General features: G+C 41.5%; 1 protein-coding gene across 25 annotated transcripts in view; it reads right to left on the bottom strand.

The window, feature by feature from the left end:
• The window catches only part of LOC109637526 (pleckstrin homology domain-containing family A member 5-like), a 180,372-nt gene that overhangs the window by 29,598 nt on the left and 132,959 nt on the right, over positions 1–17,815 (bottom strand). For all 25 annotated transcript variants that reach the window (XM_069519701.1, XM_069519700.1, XM_069519710.1 and 22 more), the window contains 6 exons: positions 13,343–13,520; positions 10,982–11,086; positions 7,319–7,391; positions 5,269–5,369; positions 3,837–3,952; positions 1,945–3,060 (listed from right to left, as the gene is read on the bottom strand). In XM_069519701.1, coding sequence (XP_069375802.1) covers positions 1,945–3,060; positions 3,837–3,952; positions 5,269–5,369; positions 7,319–7,391; positions 10,982–11,086; positions 13,343–13,520 — 1,689 coding nt within the window. The remainder of the gene's footprint in view (positions 1–1,944; positions 3,061–3,836; positions 3,953–5,268; positions 5,370–7,318; positions 7,392–10,981; positions 11,087–13,342; positions 13,521–17,815) is intronic.

Genomic DNA, 17,815 nt, shown 5'->3' with positions numbered 1-17,815 from the left:
TGAGTCTTACAATGAGTCCTACAACAGAATTTCCCTATTTTGTACTGAGTTCCGATGAGGACGACAAATGCGTCTGCAGCGCTCAGCGTGCTCTGTTCTCATTACAGTCTCATTTCCATGACTTATTCATGGGAGCAGAAGGAGAGGGGGAGCGCTCACAGCAAATAAAGTATCGGCACTCTGCACTTGTGTGTTCTGCTGTACTTTTCAGCACAGAACAGCTAAATGCCAGCTAAACACCAGCATTCCCAGCTGAGATACACATCTGTGGTGACACGAAAAGCTTTCAGCTCCCTGTGGCCTGCAAGGTTGGAGCATGGAAAGGGGGAGACACATGGGGAGCAACAGGGGGTGGACTGGAAAGATGGAATGGCAGAGCCAGATATGGAAGAATGATTTAAATCTGGTGGAGGAGCAGACATGTCTGTTTGTAGATAGCGAAGACAGAAATCTGTACAATCAAACTGTGCTGGTGAAAAACAAATCCTCCTACATACCATACAAAGCCACTATGGGACCTCATACGATGATCGTAGAAAAAAATGAAATGGCTGACTTTAAATTTCTTTATAGATAAGCCTGAGGGCTGGTTTAACACCTTTGAATCATTGCCCACAGCTGGATGAAAGATTTGAATAGGTGTCTTGTGCCCATTGATGAATATTTCCATTGGAGATACAATTGACAGATTAGAGCTTTTTAGGCAGGATTAAATGTAGGATGTCATCATTCAGCAAGACTCGTCCAAGCAATATGCATGAAATATGAAAAAGCAGTGACATGAAAATGATGACAACAATGGGTGAGGTGGGTGTAGCTGTGCCGGCTGCTGTAAGTCGATTAAAAAACTCATTACAAGCATTAAGTAGCTCCTTGTAGTGACTGCTACCACAGCTTTTGTAGATGACATCTGCTTGACTTGCTAGAGATTGGTTTGTTGAATCGGTAAAACAAAATGGTGCAGAGCAACAGGAAATGAACTTCAAATCTGCAGACAGAGGCAGGTGGTGTCCTCTTAAACAGTTCATTATTACAGTGAGGGCAGAAACCAATAACAGATAAATACAAACTCAACCTTGGTCAATCGGAGTCCAAGCCCGAACCCAAGGGCCCGACCCATTGTGTCCCAATCCTCTGTTGGTGCAAATGATCAGTCATAATTCAACTGAATTTCACACTCTCACTAAAATAACATATTTTAAAATATGACACAGCAGCATTTGCTTTGTTATGCATGAAGAAAACGTTTCAAAATGACAACTCCTGCAGATCTGAGTATTCTATTATTCCCTCACAAACAAAAGAACACGCAGTGGTAAAAGATCGGTCGGGTGTGTGGATTGTTGTTTGGTAGTTCTGACTGTAGCCTGCTGTCACGTGCATGTGATTTAATTAAGGTTAACGCAACACCCTGTTCTGACACTTCTCAAATCGATAGGACCTCTGAGAACAACACTCTGAGGATCAACTACATTCATTTATTGTTCAGACTGATTTGTATGTTTGAATGCTCCAGCTTCAAACACATTGTTTTTTTAACGACATCTAGTGTCTATTGGCTGGAGAGCATCTAATTTATTATTAAGTGTTTTAAACATGACCAGGTTACAGTGTATTTGCTCTCAGTTTTTAGTTTGTTTCATTTGGTAAAGCCATTTTGCTTCAAAAACAGATATGGTTCTATTCTCAGTGCAAATACCAAAAACTAGATTTAAATGAATCCCTCTCTTGTGCACTGTAATTTACAACACAGATAAAAGAGACTATTAAGGTCAGGAAATCAACAAATGGCTGCAGCACCTCTGAGGCTTGGCTGCCACCGAAAGTAGCTCCATCGTAGAACCTTAGAGAGGAGACAACTGGACTAAACAACATTTTGGGATCCCAAAATGTTTCCAAGAAAGAATAATACAATTACAGAAACACACAGTCAGTCAGTCTCACCTCCTGGTGTCATCATCCAGTCCTCTTGATCTGTGTGTGCGGACCCAGTGCTCCAGCTGCTGCATGGAGTTTGTCCTGGACAGGCCCTTCTCTGGCTCCGGCACTGGGACAGGGGACTTTATTGGAACCCTGGCAACGCTGCCATCCACATCTGCCGCGGTGCAGTCCGCAGTCTGCTCCCCTGCCACGGGCCCCAAGCTGTTAACCTTCGTGGGCTTTTGGACATTCAGGTTGGCCTGGCGAGATTCAGACACAGCCGCTGCGATGGCGGCAGCTTGAGCCGGCTGCAACTTGATGCTGCTGATTTTAGTCAGAGACCTCTCTCCGCTTGGGTCCCTCTGGAAGCCATATTTATCACTGTCACGGACTGTAGCATACTTCTCTGCTTCTCGGAGAGTAGCATATTTATCTCCTTCTCGTAGTGTACTGTATTTCTTCACTGCCCTCATAGTGCCGTATTTGTCCATAACATGTATGGTACCATATTTATTCTCCATCTCCCGCATTGTGGCGTACCTGTCGGTCTCCTTTAGTGACAGCTGTCTCTTCACTTCCTTTTGAGGAACATATTTCTGTCCTTCTTTTTTCAGCGTGTGCCTGTCGCCGACTTTCTGCAGTGCATATTTTTCTCCATCCTTCGTAAGCAAATACTTCTCCCCGTCTTTCGGTGGAGCATATTTCTCCTCTGTTGATGCCACCGTGTACTTTTCACCCACCTTCTGTACAGCGTACTTCTCCAGATCCCTGTGAATGGTGTATACCTCTCCATCTTTCTGCAGTGAGTATTTCTCGCCGTCTTTTCGCAGCAAGTACTTCTCTCCATCCTTATGCAGGAGAAACTTCTCTCCATCCTTCTGAAGCATATAACTCACCCCATCTTTCTTTAGCGAGTACCTCTCACCATCTCTCTGTAAGGTGTAGTATTCACGTTCCCTCTGGCCGTTGTGTTTCTCTACGTCTTTTTGCCATTTGTCGTCGGCCTGAGAGAGGGAGTGTTGCCGCACGGGTTCTCGGTTGCGTTCGTTGTTCTGAATCTCAGGCCGAGTTAAAACTCTGTGGTTTAGTAAGTTGTTCAACTCCTGAGGTGCTCGCTGGTCCACTTTCAACTTGTCCGATCTGGGAAGAGACAAAGAGTCAGAATCCAAAAGGGAAATGCGACAAAGTATAACAGAAGGAGGTTTTTACAGAGATTTCAAAGACAAATTTAGTGTCAGAGGTTCTGTGTTTGTTCAACAGCACTTCAGTCTTTTGCCTTTTATTTTTAGGCCTCACACTTCTTAAAAGTGTGATCTCTGCCAGAAAAACTTGACAGCCGACTGCTCTAAATAAAAGTGTGAACGCACCCATGTTCCATTGAACACACATTTCTGATTAAATCCCTCAGACCCACAGGCCCTGTTCAGAGCTGACCTAACATCTGTCTTGGGTAATCCGATCCCAAGTGGACAGCTTGAGGTGTGAATGTACCCCAGGGAATGTGAACCCAACAATTGTCACCAGTACTTAATGCTGTCCATGTGTGATGGGATCACCAGTCAAACTGGTTTAAAAAAACATCACTTGCTCTTTGGCTAAATAAATAAAAATGTGTTTATTTGCTGCTTAGCAGATGGTTACGCTGAGAAAACCTATGGAGAAGGTATTGTCCACCACGTTAGTGTGCTTAGTGGGTGGTGCATTAAATCTATTTAATTAAATAAACATTTAATGAGGGCAACATTATGCAGAATTCATAATCATGCAATATTTAATATCATTGGATTTTTGTACACTTTCTGTGCTTTCAATGGTGACAGTGTTATTTAGTGTAACGTGTCCAGGTGACACAGCATTCAGTCATTATGTGCGATTTTGGGGAATCCAGGAAAGTTTAATCTGTGGTGAGCACCGACCTTCTGACTGGTTCAGAGTGGACGAGGGCAGCATCCGTCATGACTTTCATCCAGGACTCCATCTCTTTGGCTGTGTCGGTGCAGAAATAATACGTCCGCATGTTGGGATGAGTAGCCTGGCAACGAAGCAAGAGAGAGAGAGAGAGATTTGAGGATATATAGCAGCGGAGCAGCAGCAGCTTTGGATGCTGACCTTGAGATTCCAGCATGAGGTCTTTATATTATTCCAGCTAGCAGAGGAGTGTGATTGTGTACTGTATGATTGTGTGTGTGTGTTTTATGTGCGTATGTTTGCAGCTGTATGTGTGTGCTCCCTGGCTTCCTCTCCATGTGTCTCAATGTGAAAAGCAGGAAAGTCTCCAAGGTGTCTTTATGTATCTTGGCAAAGGCAAAGCTGTGTATGTAAGAATGGCACTGAGGCATGTAACAACCTACTGCGTGTGTAGGTGCTTGATTATATCGTACATATGTCCTTACTCCTTCACTTTTATTATGCATCTAAACAGATTTACTTGATAGATAAATCTCAGTAAAGTAAATTCACAACCTAATAGAGCAGTTCAACATTTCTTAAGAAATTTGCTGCACCTATTTCAGATGCAATATCAGAAGCACAGAACTAGGGTCAGGCTATTGTAGCATACCTTAGCATAAAACAGATTGCCTGACGATGCAAAGTGACGTCTCATGCATTCCAATATTTCTAAAGGTCACAAATATAATCTTTGTTGATTGTGGATTCAGGAAACAAATTACATATTTTCTATTTACTATTTTCAGTGCAGTGACCCAAACATACACAGTCCTGCTGTTGTAGTGAGGCTGCCAGGTTACCATCATACCCTTAATGAGCTTAAATCTGTGGTCATTGATTGTATATGGCAGTCCATGCTAGAGCCAGAGATGCTACACGAGTAATAATATAGAAAGACCTGCTTGATGGCAGAACGATTTAGGAGACCCTCCCATGCCACATTTCTCCAACATTGTGTGTCCATAGTCATATTAAAATAATATGTCTTCCACCTTTCTGTGATTTCACTTTGCCTCCATATTTTACACCATTAACCTGAGGACACGGTGAATCTATCGTTGAACTTAAACAAAGCCAGGCTCGCTGTGTCGCCAAGCTTCTGGTCTCTATGCTAAGAAAAGCTTCCGATGTCCGGACTCTGCATTTAACACAGAGACGTGACAATAAAATGTATCTTCTCAAAAAGCAAATACGCAAACTTCCCATAATACTGAGCTCTTCCTCTAAAACAGTCTGTACAGTTTATGAACAACATGCTGCTGTTGTGTGGTGACTCTTTTCAGCTTTGTCAACCAGCCAGGGTGAAAGATTAAATAAACCATTTGAAATCATCACAACCACTGATTGAAAAACTATGGAGGACTGGAAGACGTAATGTCTAAACCAGACACTATTTACCTTAAAGGCGTATTTCCTGCTGATGTGGTCGTCCACGGACAACATGGAGATGTGAAAGCTGGGCAGCAGGATACTTCCCAGGATGCTGTCCTCTTTCTCATCTGCACATGAGAAATAGAAGAGTGTGTTGATATAAAGTAGTGTTACGTTCTGGCTTAGGTGCAGTGGAGATATGGATTCATCTGTTTAAAATGAGGCTGTAGATGAGACACATTCAAGAGCTTGGACTTGTAACAGGGTGGAAATTTTGGTGTTAAATTGGGGACTTCCATTAACTTTTATGCTCATTGTTTTTGGGAAGATGACGCCAAAACTGGGGTTTGAAGTCAGAACCTCCTTTTCTGTGAGGTGACAGTACAAACTACTGCCAGCCACTGTTATTACTTGCTTGTTATATTACTTGTTTGTGATATCTTAGTCAATATAAGATATAAGATAACTTAAAAGGCATTATTTCATCACCTCTGCACTTTGTACAGCCTGATGATTTTTGATGGGAGATGCAAACTGTAGGCAGTGTGGTGCCAGCAGATACGTGTCCGCTGCTGCAGCAAAGACCTACAAAGCCTGGCAGTCAGTGCGGCTGTTTGATTTAGCTGAGCCTGCACAGTGGGTCCTGCATCTCCTCCAGCCCCATAGCTGCTGGTGAATTATTGAGATGCAAGAACACACGCACGGGGAAAATAAGCAAGAAAGAGAGGGAATGAGTAAGTTGGTATGTGGAGAGATGTTGTAGGTACACAGCGCTGCCTCCGCTGCCAAACACATGAACCGTGTGAGTGGGTGTTCTTTAGGGCAACTGACATTTCAAGGTTCTTACTGTGTTCAGATAAGTTCCCTTCTACACTGCACACTGTAACTGGCAATACTCGGATTAAGCGAAAAGTTTGATTAAAGGGACCGATTATTCATTAGCCAATCACATGGCAGCATTGCGGTGCAACAGTGCGACTAGTTTTTGGGCAGCCGGACGCTTTCTACCACCCTGATGGTTCTCAGCCAAGTATATTAGGTGCCTAAATGCTCTCTACAACAACATTTACTGTCTATAATTGTGAAGTCATCCCATATCACCTCACTCTGGTTTTAAATAATTGCCGCAGGAGGGATGCTTATCATTCTTGCTCAGACAAAATGTACAACAACTCTATATGAAAAGCTCCCAACCAGCAACAATGAGGAGAAAAATGAAAAAGAAAATGTTGTTATCAGAGAGCTGAGCACGTCATTGTCCTTCGCGTTCTCTCTCTCGTCTCGGGCTGGCTCAGCCAGTAAACATCCAATTCTCCCCTGGGTGTTTTCATGAAAGCGGCTCCTGATTGCTCTCTGGGAGCGGCTAATTTGTCAATTTAAGGAGATGGAAAAATCACTCTCAAGGATTCAGGAGACATGAAGGAGAAACAGATGAGCTTTTGCTCGAATGTGAAGTTCTAAGTTAGCGCAGCAGCGCGGGCTTGCCGCAGCACAACTGTGGGTGAAAGCAAGGTCGACTACTTTCAAATGACAAGCGCACTTGACCACTTGATTTTACCAATAAGATTGTGTTACTTTGCTCTTGATCAACTTAAGATCCGTTATCTTCTCATCACCTCTTCACTTGAGCCTCTCTTCCCCCAAATTACCAAATAACATTTACCTCAAGTGGTATCTGATCTTATAAGGTGACTCCAGATTTACTGTGTGGCAGCTACTTTGTGGTAATTTGATAAAAAAACATCAATGTATCTGGTGACACTGTAAACACCACAAGTACAATAAGAACTAAAATGATGGGGCTTAAGGGAAACTTATTGCACAAGAGACCCACAACCCTCATCTCCTTTTGCTGAATAATTCTTGATCATATAACACAAAGATGGGTGAGGAACAGAGAACTGACCTAGGGGACAGTGCCAACCTTAACCAGAACACAGTGTAGCTGCTGATGCTGAGTATTAGTCCATCGGGTAAAAACTGAATGTTGGGTCAATGGTTAAGGTTAGGATGAGTCTCAAGGAGAATGCATGTCTATGTAATGATCCTGTGTGTGTGCGTGGGTGTGTGTATTCACCACGGTAGTAGAAGAGGCACATGTCGGACAGCGCGAACCACCTCTTCTTCCACAGCTTCATGCCCGTGCTGTCCTGTAGGGGTTAAAAATCATAGACCGTCAACCAAAGAGTAGTAATTACAGAGAACTATAAATCCTCTCTCACACACACACACACAGTTTGATCTCCTCTCACTTCCCTCCTCTTGACACCCTCTGGCTGCCTCTGTTAACAGCTTCCATCTCCTCCTCTGAGACAATTGTTTTGTTTTATCGCTACATAACGCACTTACAAATTTGCCTCTGTGGTGCTCAGGGCGAAGGTCTGTGCTTTGTTCTCCACACTCCACTCTTTCCCCCCCCCTCCCCTCGCTGGCGCCGTCTGACTGCAGCGACACTAACAAGCTTCAGAGCCCATTTGCTCATTCCACTCGGGTCTTTAGCAGTGTTTGCAGTGGCCAAAGAGTAACACACACCTCTCCCCCCCCCCACGGGGGCTTTTTTTCTGGTGTGAAGTGAATCAATTCCTGTTTCAATGTGAATACAGAGGATGAGGCTGAGAGGGAGGTTATTGACAGAGGTGTGACAACAGGGCTGAGGCGGACTCCAGCAGAGTGTGCGATGGTCAGAGTTCACCCTGACCCACGGTGAATCAGCCTGCAGTGAATAGGCAGAAAAGTAATGAGAGAGGAGCGAACATCCAGTCAAACCCTGCAACAGGAGCAGGATCCTCAGTTTCTGTGGCAGCGGCAGGACGCAGCACGTCTCACTGATTCGTGCCAGCACTGAGCCCCAGAAAAGGTTCTCATATAGACCAACACTAAACCTTCACCATCCCTACAATATAAATATATACTTTTCTGGTTCCCACTTTATCGAACACTGATTTAAAGATGCAGAAATGTCAACTAAACCAAGCGCTCAGTGAAGTCCAGCTACTACTTTACTACTCAACTCAACTGACTGCAGAAGGTGAATAGATTTTATAGTTTCCTTTATATGAGGCATGTTTTCTATTAGAGAACAGAACTAAATATAGTATATTTATTGTATTTATTTATTATATAATATGAAACCTGGTTTTATTTAATTTGCCTGATTCTCTCTCTTGTCCTGCTGGGCCTGGTCTGCACACACACACACACACACACACACACACACACACACACACACACACACACACACACACACACACACACACACACACACACACAAAGCGGGCACAGCGTGTAATCTATGGTGGACACAGTAAAATGAAGATAACTTAAGGTGATGGCAACTGCTTGTTACTTTAAATGCAATTAAAAGTAAAAAGCTTAATCAAACTACTTCAATGCTCAGGAATATTTTATTTATTATGTTTGTATTTAGCTGATATGTTTTTTTTCACTGACTAGTGTTGATTTAATGCTCTGGAAACAGTATTTAGTTGTGTTGTCAGAATATATAACATGATAAAATTATGATGATCAATTTGTTCCTCCAGATCGTACATTTTATAAATGGTTCATTTCTATTTATCTTCTCACTGAGTCATTATCTCCCGCCATGAGAGACACAAAGTAAATATTCTATCTTCATTTTTTAAATTCCTAATTCTCCTTTACAGTTATTCACTACAGGTGGAAACCCATTAAAACATGCATTTATCAACATCAGTGTGTATGACGGAATAATGGCTTAAAGAGGGACCAAACTTGGGCCAAAACGTGTTGCCAGTTTTCCCCACCATGCAGTGCTAGTCTGTCGTCCTTGAGGAAAGCCCTGGTGAAGTGAAGAACATCATGGTGAACATCGGAGCAACCACAGGGTCTCCCTTGTTTCTGTCATGGGTTTCATTAAAAGTCTTTGGCAATTTCAGTTCAATATGCTGCCATACATATGAAGCCATGACAACCCTGAAACCACAGAGATCCCCACATAAATCCCAATTGAACTCATGGGTTGCACATCATTTTGCTATTGTGGATAAAAACAGAACATAACCATAATCATCTTGGTTGAACCTATGTCCAGGATGCAGCAGTAGGGCCCTTGCAAGATATGTCAGGAGGGAAGCTGCATTGGATGATCCAAGTCCAACTTTCCATTTTTTCATCCTTCAAACAGAAGGTTGGCAGTTCAATCTTCGGTCTTCCCCATTTGCATGCCGCAGTGTCCTTGAGCAAGAAACTGAACCCCTAAATGGCGTCTCATAGATGTTGAATTAACTAATTGTAAGTCGCTTTGGATGAAAGCGTCCACTAAATGACATGTGATGTAGAAAAAGCTTGGCAGTTTTTATTTTTTCCTGTCGCGAAAGGGATTTTGAAAACAGTGAAAGAGAATTCTGGCTAACAATGGCAGCCAGTGGCAGGCTTATACCCACAGTCCACATCTGACAGTCAGACCACCCTTCTATTCTTTACACAGTCAGATAATAAGACCAAAATGCTATTCTTACTCATTCAGCCTGACATTGAATTCCTGTCAGCAATCTTCGTATCAGCTGCTAGGGGTATTCAGTTAAAGGTCCAGTGTGTAAGACTTAGCTGAAAGGGAACTATTGTCAGAAATTTATTGTAGAATAATGTTCGTGATGTTTTCACTAGTTCGTTTCATCTAAATGCGACGTAGTCCCAGCTTTTAATTTTGGCCCTCTCTGTGATTGAGTTTGACACCACTGATCTAGATAAAATGGAATACGTTAACTTAATTTAAGGGGCTAGCTCTTTCCCCTGCTTTCAGGCTTCATACTAAGTTAACTATGAAGGTTCTAGCCAGCGGGACCCAAAGGCAGATGATGAATAGGAAACAGGGAAATAAAGTCCATTACTCCTGTACAGTACCAAAGCAAAGGGAAAAAAACACAATAAGCTGGAATAAAAAAGGGAAACTGAACATGAACAAACACGAACATATATATATATATATATATTTTTTTTTTTAGCTGTATTCTATATCTACTTTATATTGTTCAGTACTGTAATCCTGGAGCAAGCTGGCACAAGAATTTCCTTTGGGAATAATACAATCTTATCTTATCTTATATGAACAGACAAAACAGAGCACAGTGACTACATAATAAAGGGGGTAGAGAATATTGATCACAAATGAAACACATCGGGGCCAGGCAGACACTCACAGAGGAGAGAAACCAGACAAAGACAAGTTATAGAGGTCAAAACCACCAAAGTAAGACAGGGTCTAACAAATCCAAACTACAAACAACCGAGACACAAAAAAAAAAATCCAAATCCAAAAAGCAAACACGAGGAAATAACAAGGCCTAAGTCCAAAGAATGAAAAGTAAATTCAAAGTCCATACAAATTAAAAAGCAAGTCCAAACAGATTGTGTCAAGGCGTGACTAGAGTCATTTTATGTCCAGAACAAAGGCAGACCCTGACATTAATGTAGTCATGAGATCAGAGCCAGTAATTCTCATCTCAATCTTGCAAAGGCAAAAGCAAATAAATGTATTTGCGAATATATTTTAAATGACATCTCCTGTGATTCAATGTGGCGTCACAAAGTGTAATGAATAAAGCTGCTACTTTCTGTGCACTATATAATTGCCTGTGTGTGTAGTTCATCTTTAATATCTTCTCCCTCATTGCAGCCTGTCCCCACAGCTGTCCTCTGTCCATCCACTCTCATCTTACACACAAACACATGATATCGAAGTAGGATGTTCTCCCTCTACCTGTTTGTACAGCCAGTTGCTCTTGACCACAGGGGCGTTGGGGTTCCTCTTGATGGAGTTGGACCTCTTGCCAAAGTTGTGAATTTTTTTGGAAGACCTAGACGGCTGTGAAATTACAAATGAGAAAAATGACGTTCAGCTCACAATCAGCGAATTTGTATGAATATAATGAAACGCACATATCTGAATGAAGAAGTCGCACAAGAAAACTCCCCGGGAGACTTTTTGTAGCAGCTATAAAAAGCTACCACAGAGGCAGCTGTATAGAGCTGATCAAATTAAGCATATTCTTTATTTTCTATACATCAAGACTCACTTCCTCAAAATGTGGCACAGCAGCGCACAAACTATTTTATAGCAATCAGCAGTAGAACAAAAAGTAATTTGGATTTAATGCAAATAGGATAACAGTTGAGTCTCATTTAGTTCTCATGTTATGATTGTATTCATTAGAGTTATGTTTCCTGCAGTGGCAGGACCTGTAGACCAGCACCTGGGCCCTGTTTGCCTCATGCAGATGTAAAGATAAAGCAGTGGCCAGTGCGACAATTCTTTTCCTCTGCGTTTCAGTACATATATTGATCTTAGATAATTTGGGGAGAGAGGCATGGTGGGTGGGATGGAGGAGAGAGAGACCAGAAACAGTTGTGTCACTGTATTTAAACTTTCATACCGATTGCTATTATAACAGCAATTGCATTGATAGCAGCTCCTAATAGAAATAACAGTAATGATTATATAACAGAGCAGCCGTGTCAGATCTTGATTATGTAGCTCTGGATTCACATAGAATGAGGACAGAGAGAAAAGCACAGACTACAGGATATGATATATAAATACATGGAGCGAGATAGAGATGCTCAAAGCATCATTACCCTTAGGTTGTATTAATGGTAGCATTTTAAGCAAAAGTAAACACAAACTATTCAATTATTTACACTCAAAATATGATCAGCTACTTTCTGGCTTTTATGACCTTTTTTTTCCCCAGAAATGCTTCATCTTCTACTTCCTCCTCTTCACACAGCCTGTGTGTGGTTCTAGTCAAGATGTTAAGCCCATAAATAATGACTTCTAATGAATAAATGAAACTATGCAGTGTTATGATTTCTTTTGGCCAGTTCAAGCAGAAGTAACGCATCAGTTATTCATGAAAACTTCTGATTTAATCTACCCATGCATATTTATTTCCTGTGAGTTTGTGTGGTTTATTAAGCATTTATAAATGCACACGTTGTAGAATCTAATGGAGCGGTGACCCATTCCAGGACACTAAGTGCTAAATGCAAGGGATGTTTATGTCATGAGGTTAACCTGCAACATTATTGAAAAGATAAATCAGCTCAAACAGTGCTGTTGAAAACGTATTGAACCAGAGAAGCCACTTCTTTTGGATGATGTCACATGCTATTAACTCAATAGTCGGACATTTTGGGAAACGTTTTCTTTTTCTGGTAGAGAGTTGGATGAGAATATTAACAACAGTCTCATTTCACCAGTTAGCTTAGCTTAGCACAAAGACTGGAAACAAGCGGAACACTGAACCTCACTCTGTCCAAAGGATCCAAAAGCCAACCAGCACCCTTAAAGCTCACAATAATATGCCATATTTTGTTGGTTTGATTAATTCAAGAAAGAAAGAAACAACTGGAGTGTAAATATGACAGCTCAACACTAAATGGTGGGTTATGTATTGGATCTATTTCTGAGCTCTGAGTAACTGCCATTTAACCTGCGGAGACAAAATGATGGTTTCGAGCACTGCATTAGTGACACCCAGAGAATCCACTGGAAGGTAAATATGTCTCATTTGTCACATCATACCTTGTAACCTCTTCTTTATTGAACATCGTGCATGTTGTCATCCATCCCCTACACTGGATTATCCTTTTAAACTTCATCAGCTCACTCATCCTCAAGTCAGTAAAACAATTAATGATAATATATGATACAAAATAAACATATCTGATTGTTTGCCCTGCATAAATCCAAGTTGCAGATTTCTTTCAAGCCTCATCTAAACAACTTCACACTTGACACTGCACTTCTTTGGTTCCTGAGCAATGATCTGTATCTGCAGGTTTTTATATATTGAACTGTTACACATTGCAGGTTCTTAATAAAGTGAAATATATATCCTGGAACACTAAAGAAAAATATATCAACCTCCCAGCCAACCAGCCTTTCCCTCGTTCCAATGTCTGCTTCAGATACTTCATAAATGTAACTTTATTAGAAAAGAATGGGATCATAATCACATGCATCATTAAAATTTTTATGAGCCCTGGTCTTTAACATCAGAGGTTTAAATTTCAGCAGAACTACGTCTAACATTGAAGTAAGGTTTGGCTGGAGACTGACCCGTGTGGATGATGTACAGGTGGTGGTGGTGGCTGTCGTGACCGTGGTGGTGGGGCTGCCAGGAAAGGTGCTGTAGTCGGAGCCACCTGTGTAGTTTGAAGCCTCGCTCATGGTGCTCATGGGACGTTCCTTCTTCTCACTGCTGCTGTCCTGCTCTGACGAAGTCTTAGGAGCTGGCCTGCAACAGGGCGAGAGACATAGAGAGACAAAGAGGGAAGGAGTCAGTCAGACAGAGCCAGAGGGGGTTTGACAGTAACTTCAGTGGTAAATCAGGGAAGCAGGTGGGTGGTCAGATGTGCATAACAGACATGAGCATGGGCATGAGTCCAGACTAAGGTGGTTTTGAATTAAAATAAAAGATAGACAGGCCTGTGGTAGATCAAAATAAAAGTGCACATCTTTATTTAAATGGTGTTTTCGATTATAAAACCAGGAAGTACATGAGAGAAAGATGAATGGAAACATTCGATGAAGCCTGACTACAGCAATGACTCCTTTCATTTGTTCGTAGCGCTGTCCTGGTTGTGGAGGAGTGCAGCAGATATTCAGAGGATCGTGAGCTTATAATATGTTTCTTGGGGCAAGAAGTCAAGATGTTCTGGTGTGATCTTCCAGGGTTGGGCTTTGTCACGTATTTAGATATTTTCATGGATTGTACCTGGAAGGGGAAGTTGAGGGATTGATTGTCCAGTTTGATAACTTCAGGATTTAATCTCTGCTTTTTGAAGTTAAAGGTCCAGTGTGTAAGATTTAGGTGAAAGGGAACTATTGACAGATATTTAATGTAGAATAATCTTCATGATGTTTTCACTAGTTCATTTCATCTAAATTGTATGAATTGTAGTTTTCTTTACCCCAGAAAAGACCCTTTATATTTAAATACTTCATATTTACATTGAGGGGACCCTCTCATGTTTTTGATATTAGTCCAGACTGGACAAACTAAACACCTTTTGAGTTTTTATGACAATTAAAAACTACCACAGGTTCTTTGGAGACACTGTACCTTTAAGGTTGTAAACTGACATACAGCTAGGATTAAGATCATGTTTCAATGAAAGCTCAATTGTTTCCCTCTATCCAAAAGGAGCCATATGTACTGGGTACACACTTAAATATAAAGGTGAGAATTACAAATGTGCCATAAGATGCATATGAGCGTGTGTTTGTGTGTGCAAGATTGAACTTGATTGTTTCTTGCTACAAAGATGGCATGAAGGTTGCTAATCTCCGAGGAGCACAGTCTCCAGGACAATCTGAGTCCTGCCAACTAATCAGCCAACATCTCATCAGGAAGGCCCGCTGCTCTCTCTCCTAATGATACACTGTGTCTGTTGGGGCCATTAAAGAGATGGAGGATGTGGAGGAGAGGACAGGTAAAGTGGCTCGAGTGAGCGCGAGAGGAGGCAGGAGGAAGCAGAGACAAGAGCTGGAGAAACAGAGATAAAGATGAGAGCTGGTCATATGAATCACAGCTCTCTGGATGTCACCTCAGATTTACACCTCGATGTTCAGCCAGTTTAAATAGCCTGCCAACTTGGCCTGACAAATTGAACCAGCTCCAGGTTTTTTTTTTTTTTTTTTGCCCGAAGTCCAACAGAAGGATAATAGCTAATGTGGGAAAAAGAAGGTCAAATGTCCTGATTAAAACTACCACACAGTGACAGCTTTACCTCTACTCAGAAGTCAGAAGATAAGAAAAGAATCACGTAAATTATCCGTTTCCTGCAGCTAGAGCTAAATTATATTCAGGGGGATACATGAAACAACTGTTGAAAGATTTGTATTACTTTTGATATTTTTGTAATATCTCAGAGTGTGGTGCAGGTTTGTAATGCTCAGTGACTAGGATCACTTACTGATGTATTTTTGACTGCGCTATTGCTGCTGTAACACTGCACATTTCCCTGTTGTGGGACTAATAAACTTAAATTAACTTATTTTATCTTATTTTAAACAAGCATTTGGCAGTGTCTTTAAAATCGACTATATAGTGCACGGGTATATCAACCCACTGTCTAGATTGGCACTTTAGATCAGGGCACACAGAATTAGGCTGGGCCTGTGCTTTATTTGTTAGTTTCATCTGCTTTGAATGATCTAATTTGAACCGTAGAGATAAAATTCAAGCAATCAATACTTTTAGTATCACACTCCATTACAAAATCTAGCGTGCTGTGAGAGGTGCTGTCCATTGAGATACACCCACAGATAATTGTAACAAACTGAGTGATAGAGCAATTTATCAGCAGCTTCCATTCTTTTCTACTTTATTCCCAGGAGCAAGAAACTATTTTCAGGGTAAAATCTCTGAACAAACTCATCGTTCACTACCTCCCTCTATCAGTCATTATGGCAGAAGCCTGAACATCTAACCTCTAAAGAGAATGAAGAGCTGAAGGGAATGGGAGTAAACATTGTACTGGCACTCATCAGTTGGCTAGAAAGATTACTCAAAATGGATAAAAATGTTGCCCCATCTCTTTTGGATGTATAAACATGTGATGTGCCAGATGTGTTCCAAGTGGCAAAAAACATCAATTCAGTCATTTTAATGAGGAACACAAATATAACTCTGGGCTCCTGCTCTTGTGGCAGCTAGCAGTGTGGTGGTTCTTCTTAAAATCATTAAATGGGTTAGACATCCAGTCACAACTAAACTCTGGACCTATGTTTTGGCTCCATCTCCACCCACTCCTTCCTCCCATCAGAACTCTACATGTAGATCTGTGCTGAGGAGGAGGAAGACTATTTATACTCCGCAACCTCCAGGGTTGTTCGAACTGAACAAAGCGCTCAGTATTTCAGGAGAACGTCTCTGATATCGATGAACTTAAAGACATGATGCGTATGTCTCTTTTTGCTAAGACGGAGGTTCTTACCTATGAAGTTAAGATTTCTCTTAACAACAAACAAAAGATCTCCAAAGACAACAATGGTCTGATATGTACAATGACAAATGCTTTTAAAGAAGGTGATGTTGACGCAGAGAGGGAGCTAAAAACAGATGTGAGGAAGAAGGTTCAAGTAAGGAAGAGATTGAGTAGAGCTGAATACTAATGGGATGTAAGCTACAATAGGATCACAGAATAAGAGCAACAGGGGAGTCCTTTTGGATGCTTAGCATTCAGATAAACACCTGGCTGATGACCTTAATGGAGTTAAGATTTTATCGCCAGGATTTTACAGCACAGGTGAATGAAATACAAGTCCGGAGTTTGATAAAGACTGGTTTTGACCAATCAAAGCTCTTCGCAGTGCAGGATCTCCGAGCCCTCAGAGTCATGCATTTTTAAAAAGAGATTCCTGTGGAGCACTTGATGCTCCCAGCAGTTCTCCATCCCTCAGTTTTGTGAAAGCACTTTAGTCAAGTCAGCTTGTCACATTTAATACTGATTTCTTCATTGGGGGTAAATTAGCAGTATTAGTTCGGGGGGGGGGCGCGGCAACATTTTGAATTCTGCGAATAAAAGTTCTGTAGAAGCTACAGCAGGTCTGTTTGAGTTACACATCACTGAACAGCTTCAAAAGTTGCCAAGCACCAGGGTACACTTCAGCTATATCTTCACATAAAGGTTGAGTCGTTTACTGCATGTCCTCCCAATGATTTCTCCCCTACAATTTTCTCTCCCCACTATCTGATGAAGGCACACAGGCCCAAAATATATCCAAACATGTTTTGGAATGGTTTTGGGTGGCACCGTCTAATCATGTCTTCCTTTTGATAGTGGTGTTGACAGGCAGCATATTTAATTTGGATTTCTCATTGATTTACTGTGTTTTTGCTGGAATGAGGGAAAGAAACGAAAAACATATTAACTGATAGAAATTTTGAATCGTGCTCTGTAATACAACAAGTGATCAAAGGACTCTATATGATGGGAAAAGCGACAATTTGCAGTAACAAACCCGCAGAGAAATAACAGTAGCTCTTCAGCTCTACGTGGCTCCAAAGCCTCAATTAGCTCATTGTTTTGATTTTCCAGCCCACAAAACTCATCTTGAATGTGTTTGGTGCCAGTGAAAAAGCTTTGATCAAACCACTGTAAACACTACCTACTCAGTATGAGCGGATAGAGAAAGTTTATATCCTCAGGTGCTGGTGCATGTCTCCACCATCAACCCCTTGTGCTCGGTCCCAATTCACCCCTGAAGGGGCAGATGGAAATTCCAGAATGCTTTGCGAAAGCACGAAGCAGATGAACCTGGTGACCGCTGCGGGTGAAATGCTCATAAATGTGAGTATGAAATCTTGCAAAATAGCCATGATTTTTTTTTTTTTTTTTATCCAGCAGAACATCTCATTTTAACCAATAGCTGTGACAAGCATTTCAGGAAAATCACTATTCACAGCATCAAAACAAGCCTGTACACAGTTTTATTCACACTCTGTTAACAGAGTGAGAGTAGCGTGTAACGTTTGTTACCCCCATGTCCTGTATATGAAGTTTGAATAAAACTTTCCAGCTCATG

Source organism: Paralichthys olivaceus, chromosome 23 (assembly GCF_024713975.1).
Source record: "Paralichthys olivaceus isolate ysfri-2021 chromosome 23, ASM2471397v2, whole genome shotgun sequence".
Lineage (NCBI taxonomy): Eukaryota > Metazoa > Chordata > Actinopteri > Pleuronectiformes > Paralichthyidae > Paralichthys > Paralichthys olivaceus.
The sequence above is the reverse complement of the archived record's forward strand: the minus strand, read 5'-3'. Positions and strand labels throughout refer to the sequence as shown.